General features: G+C 35.4%; 1 protein-coding gene across 2 annotated transcripts; it reads left to right on the top strand.

Annotated features, from left to right (window-relative positions):
- Positions 1-274: 274 nt before the first annotated feature.
- On the top strand, positions 275-13,088 carry LOC149800549 (cyclin-dependent kinases regulatory subunit-like). 2 transcript variants are annotated; one of them, XM_089954490.1, is made up of 3 exons: positions 275-428; positions 5,161-5,288; positions 10,687-13,088. In XM_089954490.1, the coding sequence occupies exons 1-3, from the start codon at positions 370-372 to the stop codon at positions 10,749-10,751; spliced, it is 252 nt and encodes an 83-aa protein (XP_089810616.1). In that variant the 5' UTR covers positions 275-369; the 3' UTR covers positions 10,752-13,088. The 2 variants fall into 2 exon arrangements, with proteins under 2 accessions (XP_089810616.1, XP_089810617.1); XM_089954491.1 differs by lacking the exon at positions 275-428 and adding an exon at positions 648-803.
- Positions 13,089-18,016: the final 4,928 nt, after the last annotated feature.

The raw sequence follows: 18,016 nt of genomic DNA on the forward strand, positions 1-18,016 counted from the left end.
TCAGCTGACGTCATTAAACATTGCGTATATCGTCACAGAGTGCTGATTTCAATTTAAAATATAAGGTAGCGATCCAGTCAGACCTTTCTACTTTCGCTTCGACTCAAGACTGTATAATTGAAAATATAATATCTGCGCTATTAGTTAAAAAATTATTTCAAATTATTTTCTTTGGATACGATGCATCATATATTTTTATACTTAAGTGAGAAATTTTATTTGGGATATTTCAACTAACCAATCAGATGACATCTTAGGTGCAACAGTTATGACCAATCAAAGAGGCGATAACAATTTTAAACCTCCACACGGGGATAGTTTTTATTTCAGGTTGTGCTAACAAGGCAACAGAAGGAAAAATTGCCAAAAATGTCACACAAACAAATATATTATTCAGATAAATATACAGATGACAAGTATGAATATAGGTAAGATTTCTAAAATGTCAGAGATGCAATTATCAAATGTGGACCTTCGATGTTAGAATTGGACATGTCCGAGCGTATCTATAACTCTGACTACGAATTTGAATATGTTAAAACGCATGACGAAGTTTAGTCACGAGGAAGGTTTCGACATACTCTTTAACAACTAGTGAGACGGAATGAAAGTAACAAATGTAGACAATTACTAGTCCAACAATTGACATTGACCGTGATATTTGTATTTTGGGGGTCCCCAAAACAATTATCGGGGTCGATGTCTTGCGTTGTAGGAGACGACCAGACCCAACTACAGCTCGATATCATTTTAGCCCTTGGAAAAACCCGAACTCCTCAGCAATAATTAATAGACATGCATAGGTAATAATTAACATGGTTTCCATGCTACCAAATAAAAAGTTTGGGGAAATAATAACTTTATTCCAAGGGAAAAGCCCGTTAAGTTAGCAAATATTTATCCCAGTTGGCAAAACATTTTCAGTCATCGCTTGCTAACAGAGAAAAGTATGCTATTTAATAACTGAATTGATCACTAGTTCAGTTTATTCATTTGTTACCAGAATTGCATGAATCATTTTGGTGCTTGCCCTTAACATCTTGGCTTCATGCCATTTTTCAGTACATGGTAGGCTTAGACCAGCAAGTAGTTCACTGCCTTTTTTTCTTCCCTTTTTTGTTGTTGTTGTTGTTGATATTACTGGTAGCAGAGACCAATGTTTGGCACTATTTGATATGTAGTTTTCAGCCACCTTTCAGGTCAGAATATCATCTGCTCACTGGTACTTAATAACGTTATTTCAATGAATTTCTGTGGATGGTAAGTGGAATCCTACTACATTTATGGAACTAATTCCTTCAGAACACTCGCTTTTTTAGTATTAATGCCTGTCAGAATTTAACACCTGAGTTTCCATCAGTTATTGACCTGAAATTTTTTATTACTGTTGCATGTGTTGAAGGCAGCATCACCCCGAGGTAAGGGTAATGGCACGACTTAACTGCAGCTCAGCCCCAAGCATTGGTCATTTCAGGGGCCCCGAGTGGTCTAACGTGTTCACCAATACGGATCACTGCCATCTCACTTGAGTCTGCGTGAGTTCGAGTCTCGGATTTGCCCAATGTGGATATGTGAGAAAGCATGCCAGTAGCTTCTTATGGGTCGTTTTTTTTTTTAGGGTTTTCCTGGGTTCTTCCTCTACGATTTATACTGGCCACCATGTATAGCCTATCTTGTGCTGAAAAATGGCATTACACCCTACAACAACAAGAACAGCATTGATCAGTTTCTTATGATACAGTCCTTGCAAGATGGTCTCCACGTGTTACTCTTACCTGGAAGTGCTGTCATCCATAAGAATTCATTTTGCTTTAAAAAAGCATAATGGAAGGATTGATGAGGCGTTTGCTGTATGTAGAATATGAACAAGCACCATCTTGTGATGATTGGTCATTACAAGAAGACTGACAAAAGATCATTGATGTCTGCTGATGGAAGTTCATGTCATCTTTTTGAAGTGTTGCCACAAACCCAGCGGACCTTACCGGGACTCATTGTTGAAAACTATTCCTCTCATTCTTCACATGCTTTACTGATAAGTAAACCATAAACTGTCTAGATGAAAGACAAGAAAGGCTGTACATTGTAATTCATTTTATTTCTATTACAACACAACTATCAGGGGTCAAGCTAGACTTGATTTTTAGGCTATAAGTGACTGCTCATTTTGGACAGAGCAGGGAGAGGTGACAGCTGAACAAAGTAAAGTGGAAGCAAAGCAATATATGCAATATATATATACATGTATAGTGCATGTATGCATTTTCAAGCTCTTATTTCAATTGTGCCCTCTATTTCTTACTTATGCATATCAGCAATACTTATTTTCAAGTAGAAACTTTGTTGCATATATATTATATACACATTCTGTACACACATAAAAACTATCATATTCATATGCAATGTATTTTGGCCATATGACTTAAGAGCACATTAGAAGCTATACATTGTAATGAATTTAGGATCAGATAGGAGTAACCTGATTACATCAATATTGTAATTGCAAGTTAGTAAAAATGCTTAATAAACTATCTTTAAACAAGAATTTTTGAGGGGCTCCGAGTGGCTGAGTGGTCTAAAGTCCTCTCTGTTACGGATTACTGCCATCTCACCTCTGTGTGGGTTTGAGTCTCGGATTTGGCTAATGTGGGTATGCAGTGATGGTCCCGGCTTTTAAAAAGCTGTCGCCAAAAAAATCGCCAACCTCAATATTTTGTTGCCAATTTTCAAAAAGTGTCGCCAGAACAAGTAGTGTACATTTTTTCAAGTGTTAATTTAGTCTATTAATGTAACAGGCAATGAAAATTACAAAAGATGGGTTAGTTAATACTCTAATTACAACAAGCATTAACAAAATGTTACAAAGTGTTACATGAAGATCTGTCGCGATTTTAGGGCTGCCCACTTGTTGAGTGTAGTTTCAAAGTCTAATTTTTCACATCTGTACATGCTGATTCTCATTAAATTCTCGAGAGATGAGATGCAGAGTTTATTTCTGATGTCAGTTTTTATGAGGTTCATCTTACTGAATCCACGTTCACAGTCTACAGTGCTGACAGGTGACACCAGTAGTCTGTCAGCAGCCCCCCCCATGGCTAGCTTCACAAAGCTTGTAGTGAATTGCTTCCTAAATCCCAAGAATGATCACTGAATGCTGTATGAATTTTCTCGACAAGCAAAATAGGATCTCCATTCCCACGAATGAAACTTACATGAGTCAACACCTGGCAATATTGGACCGTATATATAAGCATAAATTCACACCCAATTTAGGGATTCTTTCACTCCTGTATTTTGCGAAATAAATAATTATTACTAATTATGCAAAACTGTTTTTTTTTTTTGGTGCTATTTCTTGTTGCGGAGTTTAAGTCTCTGCAGCGGTAACACGGATTGATGGCAAAAGGAAAAGATCAATGAGTAAAATGCTGTACTGGTGACATATAATTGTGATTGAGATTTTTTCCATTTGCTTTGTATTTATACACAGTAGTCGGTACTTCAGAGGTTATCAGTTTTCTATGATAGTTCAGCAAAACTATTGTATTGGTATATGTAAAAAAAAACAACAACAAAAAAAACCCAGAAGGATTAGCCATTCAGTTAATTGTATCTGTTCTATTCGCGTCTTCAGAAGTCGGTCAGTTGTAGGTATAGTTCGGTAGCATGATTGACTGTATCACAGCATACAGTACTCATCCCAGATGTCAGCATAAGCAGATTATGATGTAACAATGCACTGTAAAGATGGGGTTGTCAATACGAACAAAGGATCGTTTGTGTAACAGATTGATTCCAATGCATTGCTTAGTCAAGTTTGTGGCTTCCTTTCATTCTCCCTTTTAATTTATTCAGTCCAAATCCATGATTGTATGTACAAATTAAATAACCAAAAAGTATGTCGCAAAAAAAATCGCCAGATGGGATATTTTTGTGGCCAATAAGGAAAAAAAATCGCAATTTGCGACATTGGCGAAGCCCAGGACGATCCCTGGTATGAGAAAAAGCTTGCCAGTAGCTTCTCGTGGGTCAGTGGTTCTTTCCGGGGTTTTCCCAGATTCTTCCTCCATCATTAATACTGGCCGCCATGTATAGCCCATCGTGTGCTGAAAAATGGTGTTAAACCCTACAACAAGAATTTTTGTATGAAAGTTCACCATAAAATGGTAGTTGAAGAAAATTTGTAAATTTGTTTAAAACAAAACCTATAACATGTACATGAGAGCAAATGCACATGTGTCTTCATAGCATGTTGTTCATTGCAGTTTCTTTGTTGCTGATGAAACATCACACTGACTATTCATAGATAACACAGTGAAGCATTAAAGTCAGCATAAGAATGAAATAAAACCTTTCCAACGGAATTGAAACAGTGATCGTGTGAGTGCATCTATTTATACAAGAGGGGCTTTGTTAATGTAACCACTGTCTTGCTTTGTTATAGCAGTCCACTGATAGGACTGCAAAGTTTATGGTTTTATTCATTGTCTATGTGCATTTAGTAGCATCAGGCATTGGTTAAATAGTATTTGCTTTGTTGGTTTTTATCACATAGTTTCACTTAATATCAGTGCCACTCCTTTAAAAGTCAATAACATATTCATTTTCTTTGTATAAAATATTATTTACAATATCATTTTCCCTACAGATAATAAAGCATGCATTGATGATATTGGCTGATTAGCATTTGATCCAGCAAAATTTGGTTTTGTACTGACTTTTTCCATCCTTAACGGTAGTTCCGCAACCTGAGAAGAAACCAGTATTTTGCCTACTGTATTATTTAAACTGGAATTGATTGTACAAATGAAATATTAAATATTTTCGGACCAAACCTCATGCATGCATGGCAGTTTAAGCAGGTAAATGTATCATGTTTGTGAAAGATTTTGTGTTGTGATCCCTGGGTAATTTTTTAGGGATGGCGGTGAGTGCCTGAGTTTTTTGTTGTTGTTGGAATATGTAGTAAACAGGGTGAGTAAATGGTGAGCCACCAAAGTTGCTGAAGCTCTATGTACGTTTAAATAAACTTTGTGACCATTATATTTATACAGATCTGCAACCTGAATTGACCCCATATATTATACATCAGCAGTATGTTAATACACTTAGTAATAATTTATGATATACTAAGTTTTAATTTCTGTTTACTTTTTTCAGACATGTGATGTTACCTAAGGATATTGCAAAACTTGTTCCCAAAAATCACCTGATGTCTGAAGCAGAGTGGCGGAGTATAGGTGTTCAGCAAAGCCAGGGTTGGATACACTACATGAAACATGATCCAGGTATAATATAGTTTAGGTTTTTTCACTGAAGCCATGGTTGGATGCTCTCATGTAGAATGGTTCAGGTTTAAATTTAATATAGGTGTTTTACAAAGCCAGTGTTAGATAAACTATATGAAGCAAAATCCAGGAATGATTATATTTTACAGTATAGGTCCCGCAATTTATTTCTCCATGTATTGCAGTTGGGGATGGGGAGGATTATGGAATAGCCCCTCCACCATCTCCCTGCATGTCATGATGTAGTTGCTTGGAGATTATTTTTAGAAAAGTTCTACACACCACCCTGTCTTGCAGAGCAGTACCAGTCTACCACCAGAGTGGATGTGGTGTCGATAAAGTAGGTATGATTTACTGTTCAGGCAAATAAACTATTTCCTATTGCAATGGTTGTAAAGCAGACTGGCCAGCCCTCATACTTTTGATGTGAATTCACGACTCTGTAGATAGCGATTCACGGATTCATGCAAAAAAATAATGAATTCCCAAGTTCTCAATCAGCTTAAATCAGGAATAAAATAATTTTTATCCCATTACGTACTAGTCAAGATAGCAGCACTGGTCACCTGTATTGCTTGTCGCTATCTTAGTAGAACTATGTTCATTTGTTACAAATGCTCACTACTTCCAATGAAATCACATCAATATTGTACTTACTGAACAATACAAAATTTGAGTTGCGACGTAGACAATTGTCTCCCGAAATAAATGTTGCTAGCTTTTGAAAGAAAAGGAATCTTGTTTGGTGGTGTATCAACAGTTTGTCTAGTTCCCTGCTACTCCAACTCCTGACTTGGCTGTTAAATACCATTCCAGGGACCAGACTAATCAACAAAATCAAAAAGCAGTGACGTAATACACAGATGTTTTCACATACACGTGATGATTGTTGTAACCAGTTGGAATGATCTTTCACATGTTTGACATTTTGAAAATAAATGTTATTGATACAGAATAACAAACAACTTCATTAGAAAAAGTGCGTTATTAACAATTATTATCAGTGTGATTGTAAAACGAGGATTCAGTCAGTAAATAGCCAAGTTCCCTACCCCCATCTTTCTCCCCCCCCCCTCGCAGTTTTCTCGAAGTATAGCTAAGAGGATTTTTTTTCTGAGATTTTGGAGGTCTCTCTGTAACTTGCACCCTCGCATATGGTGTATCTATGCTTGTGGACCCTGTTGTGTGCAAATTGTCGAGGGAGAGGTGTGTCAGTAAATTTGGCTGTAAATAAATTGGTACACATAATCAGTTTTAATAATATGCCTTAGTTTTATTTAGGGATTTTCATATAATGGACTACTGACCATCAAATTGGATGGAGCTATTGTCATGTCATAATTGTTCACTAATTGTGTTCAAAATTCACTAATTTTTATCCCTCTTTTCACCAATGTCAAGTCTGGAGGGTTGGCTGCTCTGGCAAACATAGAGTAGGTAGGCAGGTGTTTTTTTTAAAAAACATATAATAATTAGTTTATAAAACTAATCACTTCAAAGTACTGTGCAGAACTGCCTCAATTAGATGAACAAATCAATTTTGGGAATTGATTCGGGGCAAAAGTGTTAGGGTCAGCAACGAGAAACGGATGGTTGCCTTATGTACCAGCAAATATGTCCTAAAGAGTTTCGAGGGGGAGTTTCATATGCAGCCACTATTTAGAAGAAAGAAAATATGGTTGCATTTTTAAAACATGGTTCTCTTCACAAGCATGTCTGTCAGAGCAGATACAGTACCATTCTTCATGAATACATTCTTGGCGACATATACGTTTTCACAAATATCTTTTTTTTATAAAAAAACAATCCATAGGTTAAATGCATAGCATCTAGAGAAAAGTTATGAGCTGTTACTGAAAAATGTTCTGCAGGACACTGATTTTCAGGTAAAACTGGATGTCTTTTTTTTAAATGACCATGATTAGGAAAAGATATAAAACTTGACTATGAGAATAGTAAATGAAAGTGCTTAAGGATTGGGTCTCATCATCACAAGAAAATAATCTTGATTTTGTTTTCAGCTTAAAGTGAACTGAAAATACCTAACTTTTACTGAACTCTCAGATTTCGTGGAGAGAGAGACCTCTATGTAGAGTTGTGATAAGACAGGTGACTAAATGAATTTACTTATTTTCACTAAAACTTTATAAAAGTTACATGTTATAATTTTGGGTATTGGAATGCAATTTTTGTTTGTTTTGTGTGTGTGTGTGTGCACGTATGCACATGTGGAATTAAAACGTATACCTGATTTGATGTGTTTGGTAGGTTTTGGTTTGTATGGCATATTAATACATGAATTTATGGCAGGGTCAGACTGGCAGCCTATCTTATGCTTTTACCCCAGACCTTAAAAATGCAGACAATTTAAGGTGTAGATGGCTTGCCTGCTATTGTGTGGCCATGCACAATATATTTCACATACCAGGCATATACTTCCTGATAAAGGGGGAGGGGGCACTACATTTTCCAAAAAGGTGAGTGTTTATTAAAATTTGTTAATGAAAGTTAAAGTTGTTCCTACACTGCATTATTTACAAAGAATCGGAGGCAAAAAGTTAAACACCATGGAAGTAAGATCTATAATGTAGATAGAAAATGTGAAATTGGGATTATGTTAATCATTGTGGACTACTTAATTCCTGTGTTGCAGTTATGAATTAAAGAATGGTGATGATTCTTGGCAAGTTTTAAGTTTTCTGTTATTAAAAAGGGGACGGGAATTAATTAGAGTCGGGGCACTAAATAGTTAGTATACAGTATTTGCAACAGAAACATGAACAAATTCTAATTTTAATATTGACAGTGATTCACAGTTATTGTCCAAATATATAATGGACAAAAAGATGATTGATTCTTCAAATGGAATCGAATTACAATTGCTCTTGACTGCCCAGTCTTTACATCTGTGATCGTCATGCATTGGCTGTTCAGATGTGCATGCCAAGATACAGTGGTGATTGGTATATACCAGAAGTGGGCAAATGTTCCAGTGCAAGTGCCGCATACACAAATTTACACCTTGTCGCAGGCCACATAGTTCATTAAGTAAAATAATTAATATTTGAAATAGCAAAAACAAAAGGTTTTTCTAAATAACATCTAATTAATTTTTAGTTGTTAATATTTGAAAACTTAAACTTCAAAAGAAGCACATTTATTTGATAAACAGAGTAACATAAACAGAGTCAGTGCGAATGGTGACTTGTTCCTAGGCTGCATGAAAACCCTTGGCAGGCTGCATGCAGCCTGCGGTCTTTAGTTTGCCCACCCCTGGTATATACTTACCCCTCCACTGTTGTGTGTTTCATTGTGTGAGGTTGGGATAAAGTGCCTCACCATGACACATGGATAAACCAAAAACCATGATAACTGTATTTTAAGTTAATACAATGTGGTGGTGTCAATTGAGCCAGGGTTGTGTAGACTACATGAAGCATGATACATGTATGAATATGGTAGTGGTGTTCCACAGTGCTGGGATTTGATACACTGCATGTAGCATGATACATGTATTAATATGGTAATGGTGTTCCACAATGCTGGGGTTTGGTACACTACATGTAGCATAATACACAGATGAATATGGTAGTGGTGTTCCACAATGCTGGGGTTTGATACACTACATGTAGCATGACACACGGATGAATATGGTAGTGGTGTTCCACAATGCTGGGGTTTGTTACACTATATGTAGCATGATACATGGATGAATATGGTAGTGGTGTTCCACAATGCTGGGGTTTGGTACACTACATGTAGCATGATACATGGATGAATATGGTAGTGGTGTTCCACAATGCTGGGGTTTGATACACTACATGTAGCATGATACATGGATGAATATGGTAGTGGTGTTTCACAATGCTGGGGTTTGATACACTGCATGTAGCATGATACATGGATGAATATGGTAGTGGTGTTACACAATGCTGTGGTTTGATACACTACATGTAGCATGATACATGGATGAATATGGTAGTGGTGTTCCACAGTGCTGGGGTTTGATACACTACATGTAGCATGATACATGGATGAATATGGTAGTGGTGTTCCACAGTGCTGGGGTTTGATACACTACATGTAGCATGATACATGGATGAATATGGTAGTGGTGTTCCACAATGCTGGGGTTTGGTACACTACATGTAGCATGATACATGGATGAATATGGTAGTGGTGTTCCACAGTGCTGGGGTTTGATACACTACATGTAGCATGATACATGGATGAATATGGTAGTGGTGTTCCACAATGCTGGGGTTTGATACACTACATGTAGCATGATACAATGAGGAATATGGTAGTGATGTTCCACAATGCTGGGGTTTGATACACTACATGTAGCATGATACATGGATGAATATGGTAGTGATGTTCCACAATGCTGGGGTTTGATACACTACATGTAGCATGATACATGGATGAATATGGTAGTGATGTTCCACAATGCTGGGGTTTGATACACTACATGTAGCATGTGGATGAATATGGTAGTGGTGTTCCACAATGCTGGGGTTTGATACACTACATGTAGCATGATACATGTATTAATATGGTAGTGGTGTTCCACATTGCTGGGGTTTGATACACTACATGTAGCATGATACAGTGAAGAACATGGTAGTGATGTTCCACAATGCTGGGGTTTGATACACTACATGTAGCATGAACCTCATATCTTTATAGTATAGGCATTACATAAAAAACATGATTAGGGACACTACATAAAGCATAATCCAGGTGTGAATATGTTTTAAAATGAAACCAAAATCTGTTTTCGTTTACTGTAAAATTGTGGGAGTTTTTCTGTCCCTTGTATGATAGGCATTTTTATCATTGGTGTTTAGTAGGACTAAAATGATTAATAAAATATTGATTGGTATTCTTATATACAGAGTGGTGACAGTAGCAAGTGTCACACCATCTAGCCAGACAAACATCACAAAATTATTGCTTCTTATCTTACCCATAAAGATTTGTGATAGTTTGTTGAAAAGGACATGGTCCACATTAAAATAACACCTATATTACTTCAAAAGTGTCTCCCAGTGCTAATGCCAAGAAATTGAAGGCTAAGACTGGAACTGCAATTTCTCAACCTTGTCTTTTATTATATATTTGTATAAAGAACCATGTTTTTGAAGCATTTTAAAGACACACTTTACTCTCAACATATTTTCATAATTTTAACCCATTTTGGTGTCAAGCATGCATCCAATACCTGTATCTTTGTAGTACAGGTGTAAGCAGTGCATTGGAGAATTGTACTATGTTGAGTAAAGCACTGACAGGGATGAGTAACTATTGCAAATCATGGATGAGTGCCCAAAAAATGTTTTCCTGAGCCTTGATTTGATTTATATTTAACTTATTTTCTTTATGCCTTTTCTTTCAGAGCCACATATACTGCTGTTCAGAAGACCAATTGATAATAACACAAACAATAACAACAATACGTAGCAGCTGAGAGACCTATTTCACTAACTAGTGACATTCTTAAAGTCGGCACTAATTATCTGGAAAGAGTGGCTAATTGGAAATGGGACACATTTTGTTTTTTCAGGGATGTGTTCAAATATTAGAGTTCTCTGAAAATGGACAATTTTTCTTATCCTGCAGGAGTGTACTTTGCTTTAGGTAGCGGAGTCAATAAACTGTTTTTGTCAGATAATGTGTTTAATCCTCCTGTGATATGATACTGATTGTCAGGATATAATTTTATTGTATAGTAGAAAAGAAGTGGTTTGTGTAGAACAAATGAAGATCTGCTCTTGTTACAGAATCACTTGTTATAAATGGATCATTGTGGCTTAATTTGTTAAAAAAATTTGAAGTTCTCTAAATGTCTGTGGAATAAATTGTTAATTCTCACATTCTTTGTTCAGGCATTGTTCTGAACTCCAGCTATTGGTAAAATCAGACAAAATATTTGAAACCCTGGAAATAATTGAGAAGGACAACCGCTTGTGTTCTGCATGTACTACAGCAGGGTTTTTCATCACCTTTTCTTTAACATAAAAGAGTTTATACTGCAGGTCAATTGTTAATTTTGTCATCAGATAAAGACTGTTACAGATTTTTCTAATTCAGCATAATATGAAAGTAGTTGATGTGGAAGATGTACAACATTTATAATTGTGTGAGGAGGGGGGCATCTGTAAGATCTAGCAAGTAAAGAAAATTAAATTTTCAGCTGCATCATAAAAGTATCAAAATAAAAATTAAGAAAGTCATTTGTTCAAGACAGTATGAAGGTCAAATTTGTCTGTTAAGTTTCTTACTCACATTGTAGTATTTCAGCTTTACATGCTCTTTGAAATATTTCAAATCTGCCTTGTCTGTACATGGCTTTGTTCATTTTCATCATTTATAAAGAAGAATACCATTTCACTGCAAGAAATATTCTTTTTCGTTTGACAGCTTTGATAATGAAAGATTTTTTCAAATTGTCTAAGCAATTTTACCAAGTACATGCTGCTTTTGTTTACATTATGTCCATGTGGAGTAGATTAGTTGCAGACCAGTGTCTTTCATTCATCCACATGTATTTGTAAATAGAATTTCATTCCAAAGATCTTTGTGTAACTGCACAACTATTTAAATTTGCTTATTGAGTGTAATGTAAAATTCTGGCTTATGATGCAGAAGTTTACTCGGCTAGTAAAGATTTGTAGTTTTTACTGACTTCTGAAAAAATGAATTTTTTTCAACCATGCATTCATGTAGACAACTGGTAAAACTTTAGAAATATAAAAGGTATTAGGTTGATAATTAGGTTTTCTATAGCATGGTTTTGTTTGTTTACTGTTACATACCATGTGTACTCGCTCCTAATTCAAATAAAACTGCACAGATCCTGATTCTGATCTGACATAGCATAATGCTCCAATAGATAAGGGTCTGTACTGCTTGTTGTACTGATTACTCCTAGCAAACTGCACAGACCCAGATCTACCATCACATTATGTGCTGGCAGATCTGCATCTGTGCAGTTTGCAATTTGACTCATTAGCGAGTATGAATGGTAATCTCATCTTTATGTACTACTTCCTCATTTATTGTTTATTTAATTAACCTTTAGTTTGATGATAAGGTGCTATACCTAAAATTGTCTCCCTGTATTTTTTGTATCTTTATTACAGTACAACATGTTGAGGCATTGTCATAAATGGAAAATAAAAATCTTAATGCAGTTTTTGTTCTTAGCCTGTGAAGAAGAACGTTAATTTACTAGTTTGTATGTCATGAGCTGTCATAACCCATTCAGATATCTTCTCTTTTGTGTCCAGTTATGGTCTTCATTTTTGCCATAGTTTATGCAAACATGTTGAAGAATAACGAGCTAAGCAAACAGTTGTACATTGAAAGAATCATTAAATATTTTCTAGGATTCTGTAACTGTCATGTCTGTGTAAAAGAAGCTGGATAAGAAAAGAAAGTAATTTTCTAATCTTACTTAAACATTTTTGAGAATTGGGAAATAACTTTTGATACAAGATAAAATTGAGTTTCATTGTTAGAAATATACTTTTCATTTCTCAAAGGTGTACTGTATTAATTGTTTGTTATTTTTTAACAAACTTCATTCACTCAATGGTTAATGAAACATGTATATGTGTACTTTGTAATTTTTCTTGAACAGAATATGTTGATAATTGTGATGGAATTTGTATGAATATTATCACTGGTAATCACTAATTTTTTCTATTCATACACTATTACCCGATTACTGAACTTTCTCTTTCTCATCTATAGCTCTTAAGATCTAGGCTTGAATAAAGAAGTAAAGTATATAGATTTTCAGTTTTGTGGTATTTTTTAATGTCAGAAAAGTTTGATGTACATAGGCTATGGAGAATAATTAAATTTAGATCATTTTGATCTGAGACTGCTATTCAAGAGATACTGGATCTGTATGAGGTTTCATTAAATCTGGCAGTGGTACACTTGAAACATACACAGACTTAGGATTCTGTATTCAGGTTTCATAAGTAATATTAAATTTTTGTATTATATTCTAAAGAGGGGGATATTGTATTTGTCGATTCCATTTAATCTCATTATATCCCTCAATCCCTCTTTTGCACTTAATAACTTTTAAAGGACCCAATGAATAGAAAACAAAGTTTGTGTAAAGCTTTATATTAAGGATACATAGGCCTAATATATGGCCCCTGTTTGATTCAGAAATTATCCATAACTTATATTAACCACATTGGTGGGGCATCTGTTGTATGGACACGTTTATAGTAAAATAACTTCACTGCTGTTGTTTCTCAAACATTACACAGGATTGGAGTATTTTTTTTAATACTTCAATAAGTAGATTTAAATAATTTCAGATTCCATCTTTTGTTTCATCTTGATGAAATCAATAGACCCATAACTTCGTATAGTAACTTTCAGAACAGATTTATCCATGACATTTTTTTGTTCTTCAAATGAACGATAAATTGAATAATTAAGAGGGTTAAACAAATTGCATTTGTACTGTACATATTAAGTTGAGTGGTTTTTCTTTGGAAATATTTTCCTGAGCAATGTCTTATTCCAAATGATTTATTGCAGCATCATGTTAATAACTGCATGGAATTTTGTCTTATTCGGACTGTTCAGCCATCCTTGTATTTTATGTAGATCTATAAAATCCCTTCATATTTTTTCCCCAAGTTTATTTTTAAAAAATCTATATCTCAATAAAGTTTTTTAGAAGAACTGCATCCAGCACAGTCTCAGTAGTGCAGCCATTTCCACAAGTTTTGACAGATTACGATGAAACTTTGTAAATATTATGATCATCACCTGAAGGTTCATGTATCTAATCATTGTGTTCCCAAAATTTTATAAGGGTCATTACCCTTTTTGACTTGGATCTGAATGAAGTGTATGGCAGACTTCGGATGCAGAAAGTCTCACAGATTTCAATGGCTCAATATGAAAATTGAAAATTGGTTTGATTGGGTTATGAAAATGCATACACTGACAAACTGCTATGTTCCTGTGATATCTGTTCAGAGTAGAGATTTCAAAATTTATGGAAATTTCTACTGTGTATGTGTTCCTAAAATGTGAACCTGAACTGCTTTGTTGTAGGTTCACACATGCCAACCCCCAAGAGAGGCATAATTATTACTAAGATAAGTGGCAGCAAAGCATAGGAAGAGCAATCAATACATTACATGCAATAATTACAGAAAACTATATGATAAACATTTTTGCTACTTTCCTGGATCTGCAGTTAAAATTGTATCACAGATCAGCTAAATCCATGTGGATTAGTAGTTAGTAAAAAAAGTATTAACACAAAAGAAATTGATACGTTATTTATGAATAACACTCATTTTATCTATTCTACATGTCTACATTAACTTTTGTGAATAGTCAGTTTCTACAAATGTTGACTCTTGTATTACATCACTGTCAAATTCTTATTTCAATATTTTTTTAAATGCTATTGATTTATCCTTTTCCAGATGCAACATGTTTTTTAAGTTGCTCTCCTTACATTTTTCAGTCATTTAACATCCATTAGTCACATGGATTAATCCCATTTATTATATCTGGCACCATTTATTTTTTATTTGGAATTTAAACTGGTCTGCTACATATGTGGTATCAAAATAGAATGAATCTGAGGCACGTGGTTTCCCATACATGAAACCCATGTTTTTTGGAACTGTTTTATGTGGATACTACAAAAGGAAAATAATGAAAGTTGACAGAGGTTTAATGATGAACACAGTGGTTCGTATCGTTTTTTCCAGTTGAACAATCATTCATATATGTACTATACATAGAGGAATATACTGCTCTGATGGCCTAGTGGTTAGAGCATCTGCCTCAGATTTGGAATGTCATGGGTTCGATACCCAGTCAAGTCATACTAAAGACTTATAAATATGGTACTGACAGCTGCCCCTCTATGCGCTCAGCACTAGTTATTTTATTACTCAGTAGGCTGGTAACTTGAAATTCTAATTGAGACCTCTCCAGTGGCCTATTGGTTAGAGCATCTGCCTCAGATGTGGGAGGTTGTGGGTTCGAACCCTGGCCAAGTCATACAAAAGACTTACAAAAATGGAAGTAACAGCTGCTTACTATGCACTCAGCATTAACAGGTTAGTGTTATGACTGGTAGGCCTGGTGTCAGGATAATGTGACTCTGTCTGCGTTATCATGCCCCAGTGCTAGACATAACTGTAAACTGTCACACCGCATACATTATTGTGGTATGACTGAAAGATTGTAAAAGCTACATTAAAAATCTAAATCACACACGCACTAAAATTTTAATTGCGTTTCACAAATCAGATCAACCATTTGTTTGAGTCTATAACATCTGTTTACATTACTTTCTTGCCAATGTTTGTTGGCTTTATGAATTAGAACTTTGCGAATAACAGATGTGCATTCCTTACATCATGCTTCTCATATCACAAAGCCACATCCAATAGCAGGGGTAAAAAATGTGAGTGTACTTGCTCACACTTGCAATACTTGTATATACGCTTACTCTCTATGCTAACAGTATAACAGAAAATGCTGGTTGCTCATTGTAAATGTTAGTGCTGTAAGGTCTGAGAACTGGCATAGGTGTGCAATAGAGCATGCCCCCAACAATTAACAAATTTATTTATAGACCTTAAATAAATAGAAAAAGTTATTTTTCACCAAGATGAAAACCATGTATTGCCATAAATAGCCTTATGGAGTTAGCTGGTAGTTAGTATCAAAGTTGCATGCATAAGAGTTGACATAATTGAGGTATAATACCTGTTACAATAGGGAACTAATTGTGCTCAAATTGTACAAATGTAATAAATAAAGGAACTGTTACAGATTGAGTGCATATTACATCTTAGCCTGGATTTTTCATTTCAATCCGCAGGAGGTACAGACCTTATAATTTATAGAGGAACATATTGCATTGAAGTATTTTACAATGTGTTGAGTAAATTTGCAAAACTGTGTAAAATTTAAAATATGCAAACTATTGACTGTAGAGAAGCTGAAAAACATTTGTATTTAACAAATACTTGACTGTAAGAATGGAGTATTTGAACGGTAAAGTTGCAGTCATGATCACGTAACAGGCAAATACATCAATTCATCATTTATTGAATGGAATTAGAAATGCAAGAATCCATAATATGTGTTCATTTATATCATGTATGTTTATGACAGGCAACTACAAATGAAAATGACTTAAAATTATCCAGGTAATGGTTAAAAAATCATCATCCCAAATGAGGATGAGAAATATATTTCATTTAGCAGGAATTGCATAATTGATAGGTTTATGAAAGAATGTAAAAGATATAACAGCTAAAGTAACAAGCCAGTTTCTAGATACCTTTTGATGCATTAGATAGTTGAATAGCTGTCTACAAATGTAGGTGATATGAAGTTCACAGAAGCAGTTTGCAAAAAGCCGTCTAGATATTCAAGGAAAGAAATTTGTCAATATTAGTAATAAAATACCTGTTACTATTGTATTGCTTACCTTCTGGGATGAAAATTACCTTTGTCCATATAAGAAAATTCCATCCTCCTATTAGATGTAAAGTTCCAGAAATAGAACACAGACCCAGTTGGGGACAGGGAGTCTATGTACCCACAGCAGACTATTGAAGTGGATTGTATTCGCAGCTCACCTCATCTATTATCCCTCTTAATTACTATGTAAAGAGGGGACTTCCTGTATGGTCCATTTCAGGGAAGCAAATTGTTCTTCCCTTTTATGTCACATGGGACATCAGAACCTTGGCCCCAGTCTGATGAAGTAGGTCAAGAAGCAGTCTCATCACTCTGTGAGATAAGTTGCCAGACGAGGTTATGCCTATCAACAAAGAGACATGGAGGTCACAAAATCCTGCCTCCCAGGAGGACGAGGATGTCATCTCAGTTGTAGAGTATTCGAGTGAGTTCACCGAAGAACAGGCAGAGGCGTCACCTCCGTTCAGTCTCCTGCATCCTTCCACCTTTTGACTCCGGTCGCAAAAGATACCTGGTCGTTTTTACCTGGTCATTTGTGTCCAAAACCCCAGGACTTGGAGGGCAAGAAAATCTGTGCATACTGGGGGGGGGGGGGGGGCTGCCTCAAGAACAAATCTCTTTTTCCAACCCCATATGGCTATGGTTAGCAGACCTGCTAACTCTTACGATTTTACCGTAAGCCTTACGAAAATTACCCTTAAAATACGGACTTAGACATAGAAGCAAACACTATGGAAAAATTATCATTGCCGAAAAGACCAGAACATTTATTCATGCGTATTTAATTTGGATTTCATATTAGAATTAGTCAGGTAAACTAGACTAATTTTACAGCAGCACCTCAGACGATTTAAACTGCACCTATTTGTTAAGGCGAAGCATGTGCATAATCAAACTGTTGATTATACAATTTTGTAAAAATGGCATCGAGCAAGCAATGCATGTTTAAGACAAAAGGGAAAATAATCCTCTTGAACGGTGTTAATAATCAACACAGAAGAATAAAAAGGAATATTCAGATTCTTTTGAATAAAAGCTGGGACACCCGTTTATTGGACATCACGTGCCATTTTGAGTATGTCTCGTGGCGGGAAATATGATTGCCGCCGTCATGTGAAATGGAAAATATTACGTCAAATTGAGAGATAGCAACAAGCCATTCAGCTTCATAGTTTTTGGAATTAAAGTTTGTGCAACTGTAATAGTGGTAAATGAAGTCTACGCGTACT

Source organism: Sinohyriopsis cumingii, chromosome 4 (genome assembly GCF_028554795.1).
Source record: "Sinohyriopsis cumingii isolate HCF-2022 chromosome 4, ASM2855479v2, whole genome shotgun sequence".
In the NCBI taxonomy this organism is placed as follows: Eukaryota; Metazoa; Mollusca; class Bivalvia; order Unionida; family Unionidae; genus Sinohyriopsis; species Sinohyriopsis cumingii.